The sequence below is a fragment of the Cannabis sativa genome, chromosome X (genome assembly GCF_029168945.1).
Source record: "Cannabis sativa cultivar Pink pepper isolate KNU-18-1 chromosome X, ASM2916894v1, whole genome shotgun sequence".
Taxonomy (NCBI): Eukaryota; Viridiplantae; Streptophyta; class Magnoliopsida; order Rosales; family Cannabaceae; genus Cannabis; species Cannabis sativa.
In genome coordinates this window covers 41273056-41288964 of record NC_083610.1, presented here as the reverse complement: position 1 = coordinate 41288964, position 15909 = coordinate 41273056, and the positions used below count along the sequence as shown (strand labels likewise).

The 15909-nt window shown below is 31.3% G+C and overlaps 1 protein-coding gene across 1 annotated transcript; it reads left to right on the top strand.

Moving 5' to 3' along the window:
* The first annotated feature begins 10440 nt into the window (after positions 1-10440).
* On the top strand, positions 10441-11304 carry LOC133032161 (uncharacterized). Its single transcript, XM_061106025.1, has one exon. The coding sequence runs from the start codon at positions 10441-10443 to the stop codon at positions 11302-11304; it is 864 nt and encodes a 287-aa protein (XP_060962008.1).
* Positions 11305-15909: the final 4605 nt, after the last annotated feature.

The following is a 15909-nucleotide window of genomic DNA, read 5'->3' as shown; positions in this document are numbered from 1 at the left end:
TTAAGCCTTGTAAATAGGTGTATGGGCACCTAGATACAAGTCGATATTATATGATATGTTATATGCTTTTCTTACTGAGTCTGTCGACTCACAGTTCTACTTCTATGTGTAGGTAAAGGAAAGGTGAAAGCTGAATAGGTTTGAGCCTCGGCAGAGATGAGATTGTCCATGTCATGGCGGCGCGACCTGGAGTGTTGGTCTTGGGACATCTGGGGTTATTATTTTGTAGTCGCTATGCGACCTGGTTATGTATTTTGTGTATTTTATATAAAAGTTTAAAATCGGGATTCCGGTACTTGTAAAAGATTTTGTAAAGTTATAAAGTTTAATATTTAGTATAAAAGTTTTAATTTGACACGCTTTTCGAGTAAGTTTTTTGATTAGCAAAGATAGCACTGTAATTAAAAAATTGATGTAGCGTATATTAGCATTAGGGCGTTACACAGCTGCAAGTAAATTATATGCAACAGACACCGCAAATGCAGCAGACTCAACAGATGCAACAACAATCATCGCAGATGCAGCAACAACCTTTGATGCAAAACATACAGATGCAGCAGACACCACAGATACAGATGTCGCAACAACTTTCCATGCAACACACACCATAGATGCAACAACCCTCCATGCAACATACGCCACAAATGCAGCAACAGAGGCCACAGATGCACCAGATGCATTCGATGCACCAGATTGTGCATATTCAGCATGTGTCACATTTGCACCGGATGCCTTCTATGCAGCAAACACCGCATATGCAGCAGATGCCTTCGATGCCATCGATGCAACATATGCCACCGGTGTCTCATATGCAGCAGTCATCACCGATGACATCATTGCAGCAAATTCCACACATGCAACAACCGTACTACCTTCAAATGCCAGAAGTGTCGCAGCAACCTTACTATCCACAAATATCGCATATTCCACAACAACTATCTAGAGAGAATGGCGATGATGATGATGAGGACGAGGAGGAGTCCACACAATTGGAATTATAATGTCGTCATTTGTCGCAATATAAGTATCATTTGAACAATAAATTTGATAATATAAGTATTTTATATTTGAACACTTATTTTAGTTATTTTAATGTGACAATATAAGTATTTTTATTTGAGCACTTAATTTAGTAGTTGTATGTAATTATTTGAATGCTTTTATTATTTTGATTATTGTAATTTTTATTAGTTTTTAATGAATATTTAAATATAAATATAAATTAATTTTAATTACAATTTTTTTTTAAAAAAAAATAAATACCAATGGGCGCGCCCCTTGTGGTGCCCACTGCTATGGCTCACAACTTTCAGCATTTTAAGTGGACACTACATATGTCGTGCCATTTGTTTTGGTTGTTGGCACGATACCATTTGTGGTGCCGGTTATAACATATTGGCACGAACCTGACACAATATAGGAGCCATGGCTCTCCTAGAATAATATATATGTTCTTAGATTTATATATGTAAATTGAGTTTTTTAAGTAATTATTATATGAAATTTCTTTGAAGAAGTCAAACTAAAATTTATAAATATTAATTAACTTCTTCCTTTTGTATTTACTTTGTTTACTTTATTTATTTATTTTATATGAAAAATTTATTTGTTTCTTTTTTTTAAAGTATTTATTTCTTCTTTAATAATATTGATTTGACATACCATTTTTTATTTATTTTTAATTTAATAACATATATTAATTTGCTTAGCAACTAGTAAGACATGCTATTTTTTTTTTGAGGTAACACCTTAAATTTTTTAATTGTGTATAAAGTTATAACTCTTATAACTATACTTTTATAACTACCACAAAATAATTTTTTTCAGCTATGAATATAGTAAAAATTATACTTCGCATTAAGATGAAAAATGAATATTTAAGTAGTTGTTCGCTAGTATTGTATATTAAAAAAGAGAAATTGTCAAAAAAAAAATATTAGTATAAATTCATTTATCGATAACTTTTATGATATGTAAGAAAAAAATTCTGCGTTTTAATTTAAATTATAAAGTTAATAAAGTATTTTTAAAATATTTATCACCTAAATTTATAAAATAATTTGGCCCCCCCTAACTTTACATTCTGGCTCCGCCCCTAGCCCGACTAAAAGGGCACGACATGTCGTGCCAATCAACAGATGGACACTAAAAAATGAGTTTGTTGGCACTAATTTAATCGTGCCAATACCTATTTTTTTTTTTGTAGTGAACCGACGCCATATGTACCCGTATGGCGTCGATTATTTTAGACCCTACAGCGTCACCTAGATCAGGGTTGGTAGCAAATTTTGCCAAAATCGACACTGAAAGATCTTAAAAACTGCTTCTAAAGGGTATTTTGTAGTAGTGTTAGAATTTATATTTATATATATATATATATATATGGAAGAGGTTTCAATGGTTACATTTTTATTGTAACCATCATGGTTACATTTTTTTAAGCCATTGGATTACTATTAAATGGTTGTGATTAATTTGGAAATTAAATAAAAATAAATAATAAATAACTTGTAACCTGAAAGTGACCTAATAATTTATTTCCTTATAAAACTTTAATTAAGATTAATTATATTTTAAAATTAAATTAATTATAATTATTAATTAATTTTTTACAATTTATTACTATATAAGGATCTTTTAGTAATTTATTTTTTTATACTTAAATTATTTAAAATTTTATAGCAAAACTTTTTATAATTTAAAATTATACACATATAATTTCATAATTTAAATTTTATTATACTTGTAATCTTAATTTTAAATTATTACACTTAATTATTTAATTTTTTTATTTAAATATTTAAAAAGTAAAAAATGAAATAAGTTGAAGGATTTTTTAGAAAAAAATAGCTGCACTTGTTATTGATTGATTAGCTTGAGGCCTCATATTTAGTTCATATAATTGTAACAAAATAATTAAATATCATTTAAAAATAATTAATTATTTGAAAATTTATTATAAGAAGAGAATTTTAATTTGTGTCAAAAGAAGTTTAATTTTTGTAAAAAAAAATAAATTTTATTGTAAATATTATAATTAAATGGCTTAATTATTAAAATAATTCAAGTAAGGATTTAAATATAAATATTAATTGCTAAAAGAGGTCTTGTTAAATATTTAATTAATTATTTTAAGAAAATAGTTAATTATAATTAAATAATTCTAAAAAAGGAATGTCTACTATTTAATTAATTATTTTAAGAAAATAGTTAATTATAATTAATTAAATCTAAAAACGGAAAGTCTACCTATTAGTAACCTGCTATTGCAGGTTAAAAAAAAATGTAACCATATAGTTACAATAAAAATGTAACCATTGAATAGTCACCCATGTTTCAATGGTTACATTTTTATTGTAACCATGATGGTTACATTTTTTTAAGCCATTGGATTACTATTAAATGGTTGTGATTAATTTGAAAATTAAATAAAAATAAATAATAAATAACTTGTAACCTGAAAGTGACATAATCATTTATTTCCTTATAAAACTTTAATTAAGATTAATTATATTTTAAAATTAAATTAATTATAATTATTAATTAATTTTTTGCAATTTTATTACTATATAAGGATCTTTTAGCAATTTATTTTTTTATACTTAAATTATTTAAAATTTTATAGCAAAACTTTTTATAATTTAAAATTATACACATATAATTTCATAATTTAAATTTTATTATACTTGTAATCTTAATTTTAAATTATTACACTTAATTATTTAATTTTTTTATTTAAATATTTAAGAAGTAAAAAATGAAATAAGTTGAAGGATTTTTTAGAAAAAAAATGGCTGCACTTGTTATCGATTGATTAGCTTGAGGTCTCATACTAAGTTCATATAATTGTAACAAAATAATTAAATATCATTTAAAAATAATTAATTATTTGAAAATTTATTATAAGAAGAGAATTTTAATTTGTGTCAAAAGAAGTTTAATTTTTGTAAAAAAAATTAAATTTTATTGTAAATATTATAATTAAATGGCTTAATTATTAAAATAATTCAAGTAAGGATTTAAATATAAATATTAATTGCTAAAAGAGGTCTTGTTAAATATTTAATTAATTATTTTAAGAAAATAATTAATTATAATTAAATAATTCTAAAAAAGGAATGTCTACTATTTAATTAATTATTTTAAGAAAATAGTTAATTATAATTAATTAAATCTAAAAAAAAAAAGTCTACCTGTTAGTAACCTGCTATTACAGGTTAAAGAAAAATGTAACTATATGGTTACAATAAAAATGTAACCATTGAATAGTCACCCATATATATATACATATTAATGTCTTTATTTATAGCATATGATGTGCCATTTTCTCCTTTTCCTTTTTCTGCGTAGAAATAATAAGTAAGAGTTACTCGGTTTAGTAGCACAATATAGAGATACCTCCAATAATAAATGATAAAGATGAAGAAAACAATTGAACCAATGAAACAAACTTCAAAGGGAACAAAACTGCTCTTGTATAGAGCATTGGCTGAGCTAGATAGGTAGGACATCAGTGGCGTAGCAGCCAATTAAGTAGGAAGGATATAATAAATTGATGCAAGAATTAGTGAATTGTGTTAGGTAGATATTTTTGTTGTATTTATGTATATATTATTCTTTTTTTTAACAAAATAGCTATGGTTGAGTTGATTCAAAGTATAATAATAAGAAGGCTAATTATAATTTTTGTCCCCCGAATTTTGACGTGTACTAATCATGCTCCTTGAATTTCGAAGACCATTAAAAATTTTTCCTGAACTATTGAAATTATTTGATTTAAAGAATTTTGTCTAATTTTAATAAGAAAAGTCTAACATAGAGATAAAAGTTTAGGGACATGATTTGACAAATATCAAAGTTTGATGAGCATGATTTGGTATATCAAAGTTTGGAAAGCATGATTTAGTACAAAATTGAATGAAATTGGACAAAAGTCCTTAAATACAACAATCTCAATAGTTCAGGAGAACTTTAATTAACAGTTCAGAAAAGTTGAGGAGGCATAATTTGGCATATGTCAAAGTTTAGGGAGTAAAAATCATAATTAGCCTAATGAAAAAATATCATATAGATTTTTTTTTGTTATATTTGTTTTGGGTGGCTTTTGGTAGGAGGTAATGATATAAAAAAGAAATAATTTTTATTTGATTTCTTTGTTTGGTTATATTTTAAAGTATTAGAATGTCATTCCAATAAATGACTTTTTCTTTATTTTGGCGGAATAACTATTATATTTTAAAATGGAAAGAACGATCATTTTAATAGAAGATGAGAAAAATTTAATAATTTTCTTATCAATATTTTTTTTATGTATTTTAAATTTGATTCTATTCCATATATTTCTATTTATATTCTCATTTTTATTCTTATATTTTTATTCTTTCAAACTAAACTCTGTCTTAAATAGTTCATCAAAAAATACATTTATTTTAAATATAATAAATAAAAAATAAGGAAAAAATAAAATAGTTTAGAGCGACTAGCATGTCACCGATATTTTTATCTTTCTTTAATTATAAAAGAATTTTTTTATTTTTAGAGTTTTTATTATTTATTTTTATTTTAACACCATTATATTAATTATTTTTTGAACAAATATTTTGTTACTTATTTTACTTAGAATATATAAATTTAATTCTTTACTATATTATTGTTTATTAAAATAGTACTTGATTCTACAAATAAAATAAAATTCAAATAATAAAAACAATAATTTTGTGCCCTCTGCTAGGGCTTGATCGGAGTTATCATTTTCCCTCGGCAACGAAGGGACTCCGGTCAACCGGACTGTGTGGAATCACCTGCCATGGAGGAATTGCTTGCCAAAACTACTCAACTTCATGTCTCAGATGAAGAAGAGTGGGAGATCGACAAGAGCTTGTCTTCGAAGATTGCAAGATTCAATCTTAGGGGGCGTCTGGTGTCGAAAGCAGACCATAGCAGGGGGTTTCTCAAGAAGGTTCTGGGACGTATTTGGCGACTAAAGGAGACATAATGGGATGTAAAGATTCAGGACAAACATGATACAGGTATGTTCCTCTCTTTTTCCTTTGTGTCCGAACATACTCAATCAAGAATACTAGCTAAGATGCCATGGTATTTATCTAATGGGCTACTGATTTTGGGGAAGATGGTGAATACTAATGAATCTTGGAAAAATGATCTTACAATATTCCCGATTTGGGGCAGAATACAAGGGGTACCTACAGATCTCTTGACAGCAAAGAACACCATGAGACTTGCATCAATGGCAGGGGCTGTGATTTCAATTCAGAATTCTGATGTGTCCAGAATGGTAACAAACGGATTCTTTCGCTTTCAAGTGTGGATGTCGATTAATAAACCAGTTTGGCCTGGGTATTTACTTCCGTGTGGAGATTCAGAATGTTGGGTTGCTTGCAAATATGAAGAACTCCCCTTTATGTGTTTTCGATGCGGGAAAATTGGACACAATCAAAAAGAATGCTCTTTGGAATATACAGAAATTGAAGGGGCAGATGGTGTGCGCGCGAAGGCTTACGGAATGTGGTTGAAAGTGGACAATGAACAGAGGGATGGGTTTCATGACAGCCAAAAAGAACCGAGAAAGGAAGTGCAGCAAGGGATTAAAGATAATCAAAAAATAAGTCTCCCAAACCAAGGCTTGAAAGTGGCCAATTCCTTTACTCCTCTGGTCGATGAAAGGGAGACAGGGAAGTATGTTTCACATGGGAATCTCTTGCTAAACAATTCAGAAATGATAAGAGGTGAAAATAGCAAGAAGAATGAACAATGTGGGGCACAAACACCAACTCATGAGACCGAACTGAGGGGAAATCTGGAAAGGGATGAAGCACAACACAAAGGAAAGAGAAGAATGGTAGAAACACAAGCAGGAATGGGGTATGGGAAACTCCAAAAAACAGATATTTCGGCTACTGATTCTCTTGGACAACCACAACTATTCGATGTCCCAATCGCCTTTGCTAAGGAGGGGGACGATTTCTATGGAGGATCTTCCTTTAACTTGGGATCGGGTAAACATAGTATATCAAAGGAACATCGAAGAAAGGTTGCGGTAAAGAAGGACACAAAGAATAGGAAGAGCAAAGTGGGTACCATACCGGTTGAAGTTTCTCAGGCCAGAGATTCAACAACGGGACAGAACGAGGAAGAGGCGAACTCTGCTGGGCAGAGTCGCCTACAATCATGAAACTCTTACTTTGGAACGTTCAAGGTTTGGGGAACCCTTGGACGGTCCGTACGCTAAAATCCCTTGTGAATCGTTGGGATCCGGAGTTGGTTTTCATTTCAGAATCTCGGTTGAAGAAAGGAAAAGCGGAGGCTTTGAGGGTGTCTTTGGGCTATGATGGCTGTTTTGTTGTGGAAGCCCATGGGAAAAGTGGGGGGCTAATTTTACTTTGGTCTAACATGGTGGATTGCAATATCATGTCCTTTTCATCTTTCCATATTGATTCTTTCATTAGGAAAGAGGAAGGACAATGGTGGCGATTCACGGGTTTTTACGGTGATCCGGATCCAACTCAAAGGTGTGAATCGTGGAAACTCCTCGCAAGAATAGGAAGGATGTATTCGGGGCCTTGGGTGATAGGGGGAGACTTCAATGAGATCTTAAGAAACAAGGAAAAGCTGGGTGGGCAACCAAAGCCAGGTTACTTGATCAACAACTTCCGAATGGCTCTAAATGGAAGCAATCTTCGAGAGGTGGAGTATGAGGGCAGCGAGTATACTTGGTGCAATGGAAGGAAGAACGAGCTGATTTTTGAAAGATTAGACCGTGTGTGTGGCAATCCGGAGTGGTTTGATCTTTTCCCGAAAGCTAAAGTCAATCACCTAGATCGGGTAAGTTCAGATCACTGCCCTCTCCTCCTTCATTGCTTGGTTAAACATCATGAGAATGAGAAAGGGGTTCGCTGGCACTCTCGGTTTCATTTTGAGCATGCTTGGGCTGATGAGGAAAAGTGTACGGAAATAGTGACGGAGAGTTGGGACAAGGGGGGCAGTTGTAACACGGCTATGGCATTGAGGGATAAGTTGGCTTATTGTGGAAAGGCTCTTCAAAAGTGGAATAAGAGCAGAAAGACCGAAATGAAACATAGGCTGAAGGAGTACGAAGAGAAAATAACAATCCTATCTAGAAGTACAAACAACAAGGATTGGCAATTTTTGAAAGACCTTGAGCAGAAAAATAATGTTCTCCTTGATAAAGAAGAGAAATTTTGGCGGCAACGAAGCCGTGCAATTTGGTTAAAAGAAGGGGATCGAAATACCAAATATTTCCATAGGAAAGCCAACACCCGAAAGAGGAAAAATACCATCTTGGGTCTACTAGACAGCAATGAAAAATGGGTACATGGTAACAAAATGGTGGGTCAAGTGGCTTGTCTCTACTTCCAGCAACTTTTTACATCAAATTCAGCAAGCATCGCTGACTTGGAGGAGTTCCAACGTATAGTTCCGAATAAGATTTCCCGAGAAACGAATGAGTACCTCAAAGCGCCCTTTACAAAGGAAGATGTCTATGTAGCAATGAGAAACATACACCCTCACAAGGCTCCTGGAAGTGATGGGATGCCTGGACTTTTCTACCGTCTTTATTGGCCAAAAATTGGTGAGGAAGTCACCAAAGTGTGTTTGGGAATTCTTAATGAAGGTAGACCACTTAATGAAATTAATGACACCTTGATCTGCCTTATTCCAAAGATTGAAAAGCCTACCCGAATGGCTAACTTTCGCCCCATCAGTTTATGCAACGTGATTTACAAAATTGTGGCTAAATGTCTTGCGGGGAGGATGAAACATAGCCTAGCTCAAGCTATTTCGGAAGAGCAAAGTGCTTTTGTGGGGGGACGATTGATTCAAGACAATGCCATCATAGGATTTGAAAGCCTCCATTGCATGAAGAAAAGGAGATTCGGGAATGGGCGGAAAATGGCTCTAAAATTGGACATGTCGAAGGCGTATGATAGGGTTGAGTGGGGTTTCCTTATCACCATGATGAGAGGGCTCGGTTATGAGGAAGATTGGATAGAGAAGATCATGAGGTGTGTCACTAGTGTGTCCTTTTCGGTTCTAATCAATGGTGAAAGGATAGGGAAATTTACTCCTACCCGAGGCCTTAGGCAAGGGGATTCTCTATCTCCTTACCTCTTTCTCATATGTTCCGAAGGCCTCTCTTGTCTTATCCAAGAGGCCGAGAGAGCTGGTAATATCAATGGTGTTCGGTTTGGCAAGGAAGGGGTTAAAGTATCTCATCTCTTCTTCGCGGATGATAGTTTTGTGTTCCTAGAAGGGAATGAAGCGGAGTGTGATACAATGTCGAGTATTTTACAGCGCTACTCTAGACTTTCGGGCCAACAAATTAATCTTGAGAAGTCAGAAGTTAGCATGGGTAGCCGGATCTCAAGCCAATTGGGTAACTCCCTTGCTAATAGATTGGGAGTATCTCTTGTTGGTCAACACACGAAATATTTGGGGCTGCCTAGTTTCATTGGGAGGCGAAAGAAAGAGGTGTTTGAAATGATTAAAGACAAGGTTTGGAATAAGCTTAAGAGTTGGAAATCCACGATGTTCTCCCAAGCCGGTAAAGAAATACTAATAAAAGCCGTGATCCAAGCCATCCCTAGCTATTCAATGAGTTGTTTCCGCCTCCCAAAAAAACTAATCCATAGCCTTCATTCATTAGCTGCCAACTTCTGGTGGGGGGATACAAAAGAAAATAAAAAGATCCATTGGAGCACGTGGACTAAGTTGTGCAAGCCGAAAGAGGAAGGAGGCTTAGGCTTTCGAAGCCTAACGGAGTTTAATCAAGCTCTTTTGGCCAAGCAAGGGTGGCGGTTAATTCACCATCCCCATTCTCTCTTGGCAAGAGTGTTGAAACACAGTTATTACCCTAACTCTTCCTTTCTGCAGGCTAAGTGTCAACCGGGGGCATCGAGTATTTGGCAAGGAATAACTTGGGGACGCCAAATAATAGTTGAAGGAGCCCGGTGGAGAGTGGGAAATGGAAGAACGGTAAGAATTTGGGAAGACAAGTGGATACCGAGGCCAAATGACACCATCACTTATCGCCACACAGATTTAGCCCCTAATACAACAATTCACAAGTTGCTAACCGAGGAGGGTGATTGGAAGACGGACATGATTCATGCTTACTTCCACAAAGACGATATCCCTTGGATCTTAGGTACACCCGTGGACATTCAAGAGGAAGATGTATTAACTTGGCCTCTCTCTTCTAAAGGTCATTACTTGGTAAAGAGTGGTTATAGAGTAGCCCGAGAGCTCAATGTTTGTCCCACTAGATGTTCGAACATGGACCAAATTAAAGCTTGGTGGAAAATGTGGTGGCACCTCCAACTCCCTCCCTGAATCAAGTTATTTGGTTGGAAGCTTTGTCATAATTGGCTCCCGGCTAAATCTAACTTGATTCATAGGGGAATGCAAATTGATCCGGTTTGTCACTTATGTGGTACTTATGTGGAATCGCTTCCCCATGCGATATGGAGTTGTGCCAAGGCTAAAGAGGTTTGGAAGCTTTTACCTTATTACTCTCGTATTTGTAAGTACAAAGGTGGATCTATGTTTGACTTCCTTGTGGAGATAAAACACCACTTGTCTATAGATGAGTTTGAAGAGGTAATTAAAATTTGTTGGGCCATTTGGGAGAATAGAAACAGGTTGTGGAACCACTTACCTACTATGAAGGGTGAGAGACTAATTGATTGGGTGCTTAATAGCTACCCCAAGCCTACAACTATCACTGATGATCACTGCAGCAACATCTCACACCAGAAGGGCAGTTTACACGGCTGGCAGGCCCCCCCCGAAGGTGTTTACTGTGTTTATTGCGATGCAGCGTTGATTCCAGGGAGAGTGGGCGTTGGTTTGGGGTTCATTTGGACAGATTGGAAGGCCAAAATTCAGGCAGCAGGTATGTGCTTTCTCCCTCATTGCAGTTCGGTAACCTGTGCAGAAGCTGAAGCAATATTGGCTGCCTTGACGAGCTGCCCGATTGACACCAACAACCAGTTTGAGGTGCGCACGGATTGTAAGCAGTTAGTGGATGAGTTCAATGGTGGGAGCGATTCCCTCACAATGGACAGATCGGCTATTACTAAGATCAAGCGCCACCAAAGGTTTCCCCGTTGTACAAAGCTCAAATTTGTGTATAGGAAAGATAATGAAATTGCACATATGTTAGCTAAGAGAAGCCTTGAGTACCATTTGACTCAATCCTTTCTCAATTCTTTTCCTGAGTGGTTAGCTAAGTTTTGTGAAGCTAGCCTCTTTTATTCTTTGTAGTTTGAGCTTTGATTAATAAAGTTTCTTTTCTTTTCAAAAAAAAAAAAAAAAAAAAATAGTACTTGATTCAAGATGTATAGTATATGAAAATCATCATGAAACCATTGATCATTTATTTTTTGCTTGTCAATATAGTCTAGGTGTTTCAATGAAATTAAAGAATGGTTAGCTTGGAGGATAAACATAGCAAATCTGACATCTCAAAAAAAAAAAAAAAAAAACATAGCAAATCTGACCAAGATTATAATAAGGGGGTTGAATTGTTCGAAGTTCAACAAATTCAGGCAAAATTAAGGTGGTGGCTGCTGCAATGGCAGCTCTAGTATACAAAATTTAGGTGAATCGAAATGAAATATTATGGAATTCCAAATATTTTACAGTAGATACACTTGTAGAGAGAGTGAAAGAAGATGTTAAAAATAGAACTAGCTAGTTTATCTTTACCAAATGAAGTCAAGAGAATTATAGGAAGTGGATTGCAAAATTCACTACAAAAAATAGCTACTTTTAGTAATAGTTTTTTTGTCACAACATAAATTTTTTGTGACTAAATATAATTTTTAGTCACAACAAAAAGTTACTTGCTACTAAAACATAGTATTTAGCTACAAGTTGGATCACTAATTTAGTTTTAGTCACAACAAGTATTGTGACTAAAATACATTTAGTCACAATAAATTGTAATTTTTGTGACTAATACTTTTAGCTACGAACTTTTTAGTCACAACAAATGAATAATAATTTATAATTAGCTACAACTTTTTTATATACTTTTAGTTACAAGTTTTGTTGTCTAATAAAAATAAAAAATTTTATAGTGATTGTAAGTAGTTTTAAGGCTTATTTAAATACAAGTACTATATAGGTTGTAAATATATGTTTTGAGAATACAAACACTTATTTGCAGATTTATCAAAACAAAAAAAAAAATAAAAAAAATTATTTATATATTATCTATAACTCTATAAAAGAGAGAATGTGTTTTGGGCTTTTCAAAGTAAATTACAAAAAAGTTACTCATTTTTTTGTTAATTACTATTATATCCTTTTATTTAATGGCAAGAATAATTATAATTTTTTAAATATAATTTAATTATATAAAAAATGACAATAGGCATAAATTAGAGTTCTATTTTTTTTATAGAGATACATATATTTAATAAGTGATGAATAGTATTGATATTTTTAAATTATTATTTTGTAATTTTGATTCTTTCTTTTTTTTTAAAAAAAATTAATAATTTAATGAACTAATTTATATATTTTTCTTATAGCATTTTGTAATATAGTTTAAACTTTTACATATAAAAGCTAAATTATTGTCTTTTTTTTTTTTTTGAAATATTGGTAGAATTCAATGTATATTCAAAGTTCATTAATTATATGTGTTTTTCTTCTTCATTTTATTAAAAAAAAATCCCATTTATAAGTGATAAATGTACTGCTATTTTTAAATTAATATATTTTGTAATTTTAATTTTTTAAAATTAATAATTAGATGAAATATTCATGTATTTTTCTTGCAGTACTTTATACATATAATTTAAATTTTAACATATAAAAATTAAATTAAGTTATCGTAATTTTTTATTTTAATCTTAATTTTTTTATGAAGATTCGTTTTAATTTTATGTACAATTTGGAGTATTTTGCCTAATTTGATATTCTTAGGTTTATTTTAGTATATTTCAATTTTATTATTTTAATAAGTAATATATCTCGTTTCAATATAATTATTTTTTAAAGAAAAATTAAAATTGAATGAAATTGGACAAAAGTCCTTAAATACAACAATCTCAATAGTTCAGGAGAACTTTAATTAACAGTTCAGAAAAGTTGAGAAGGCATAATTTGGCATATGTCAAAGTTTAGGGAGTAAAAATCATAATTAGCCTAATGAAAAAATATCATATAGACTTTTTTTTGTTATATTTGTTTTGGGTGGCTTTTGGTAGGAGGTAATGATATAAAAAAGAAATAATTTTTATTTGATTTCTTTGTTTGGTTATATTTTAAAGTATTAGAATGTCATTCCAATAAATGACTTTTTCTTTATTTTGGCGGAATAACTATTATATTTTGAAATGGAAAGAACGATCATTTTAATAGAAGATGAGAAAAATTTAATAATTTTCTTATCAATATTTTTTTTTATGTATTTTAAATTTGATTCTATTCCATATATTTCTATTTATATTCTCATTTTTATTACTATATTTTTATTCTTTTAAACTAAACTCTGTCTTAAATAGTTCATCAAAAAATACATTTATTTTAAATATAATAAATAAAAAATAAGGAAAAAATAAAATAGTTTGGAGCGACTAGCATGTCACCGATATTTTTATCTTTCTTTAATTATAAAAGAATTTTTTTATTTTTAGAGTTTTTATTATTTATTTTTATTTCAACACCATTATATTAATTATTTTTTGAACAAATATTTTGTTACTTATTTTACTTAGAATATATAAATTTAATTCTTTACTATATTATTGTTTATTAAAATAGTACTTGATTCAAGATGTATAGTATATGAAAATCATCATGAAACCATTGATCATTTATTTTTTGCTTGTCAATATAGTCTAGGTGTTTCAATGAAATTAAAGAATGGTTAGCTTGGAGGATAAACATAGCAAATCTTGTTAAACATTTATATGTATAAATTGAAATATATATATTTATGTATAAAGTGCGGAATTAATAAATCATATATGCACTATAATTTAAGGATCGAAATACCTCCAGCCATTGATTCTTGAGCTTCAAACCCACATAAGCTTTGATCTGCAAGGGAAACTAGTTGATGTGGGTAATCGGGCTTCCTCGCTCTCTCAACTCTCCTTAGATGGATTTTGCTGTTATGAACAGAATAAGTGAGGAGCTCGGGGACCGAGACCCTATATTTATAGGTGAGATACTCCATCAGTATCTGAGAAAATTATTTGTACAACCAAAAATTATTTAATGAAACTCTAATTTCGATATTTTCTCATATTTATGTGCACCTTAATTTCATCTGAGAAAATTATCGTAAGAGGACCTGAATAAACATAAGGGTTAGGGTTTATTCACTTAAGTACATTGCCACATAAAGTACATTGTTATATAATAAATATATCGTAATACATGGAAGATAATACTCGACTTATAATGAGGACATGTCGCTATGATTCGTATGTTTATTATATAATGAGGAACGTTTGGGTTTGAATGTTTTAGTTTAAATGCTGACCAAGTGGGAGAATATGAATTATTTGATTTATTAGATCTTGAATTTGAATGAACTAATTTTTGTTTTGCTTTCAGTAATTCATGAAAGAATGATTCGAGGAAAAACCTATGAATATACCAGCTACAAGAAAACGGAATTCCTAGATAACACTAGTAGTCTAAAGTAGTCCAAATAAGATATATTTTTAGTTCATATATACCTAGTTAATATATAATATTACATATACATGTTTTTCCCCTATAACGTAAACCAACTATTCGTTTCTTAGATTCATTCGGATTCTAGAATCATTCTTTGAAACATCCACAAAAATTGTCTTATAGCGAGTAGATTACATACACCTAGTTCGATCCCCCCCTCCTTCGCTAATAAATCCCCTTTGTTTCTTTTTTTTTTTTTTATTAAAATACAAAGAATTACAATAAAATACAAAATACAATTCTTAATCATATGCAGTTTTATTAAAAAAAACTGCATATGGGTTAACTGAATCCCATATTTACTTTATGATCCTTGAATTTGTGTTGCGGCATGCCTTTAGTCAAGGATCTATGCGATCACCCAATTCAGTTTGCGTGATTAATGGCCACTTATCACGCCTTTTTATGGCTAAATACTTAATGTCGATATGCTAGCTTCGACCAGTACTCTTAGAGTTATTAGCTATAAATATTGTAGCTGAATTTATCGCAAAATTTTCTTAATGGCCTAATGAAACTGTAATTCTGAACTCTAGGCCTACTATGAAACTCTATAATACATCATACGAGATGTATCCTCAAAACAATAAATGAATCTGACTTCTATAGTGGAAATAACAATCAAGATTCTCTACAATATAACTTACTGGTAATCTTAAGGACGTAATAAAATATTGATTTATGTGAATCAATACAACCAGTGAAGTATGTTAGAATCTAATTGGTTAACTATATTTCCAGATGGTCAATTCATCTTAAAATATGTATGAATATAATTGTTAGTATCTTAAAGATACCTCATCACTTTGTATGAAGAATAAAGTGGTCTTAACTTTAGTTATTATGATACTACTTAACGATCCTGAAACAAATGTAATGCAAAGTCTTATTCAGACTCATAGGCATACATAGAAGCAAATGAATGTTCTTAATTTATTCTTATTCCAAATCATTTTTCAGATGTTGGTTTGAGTTGAATTATCACACTTAAAGATAAAAGTTATATCAGATGAATAATACATAATTTTATTTAATCAGAGATGCTGTGGCTACTCTCTAATTAATTAAAATTATATATGTTATTTATATGCATTATCTCAAAATAATAATTTGAGATATGAATTATTTCAACTTATATAGAAAACTTTTATCATCATTTGCAAGTAA

Excerpts from the sequence above, each read along its gene's own strand:
- LOC133032161 (XM_061106025.1), top strand. The coding sequence starts at position 10,441 with ATGCAAATTGATCCGGTTTGTCACTTATGTGGTACTTATGTGGAATCG.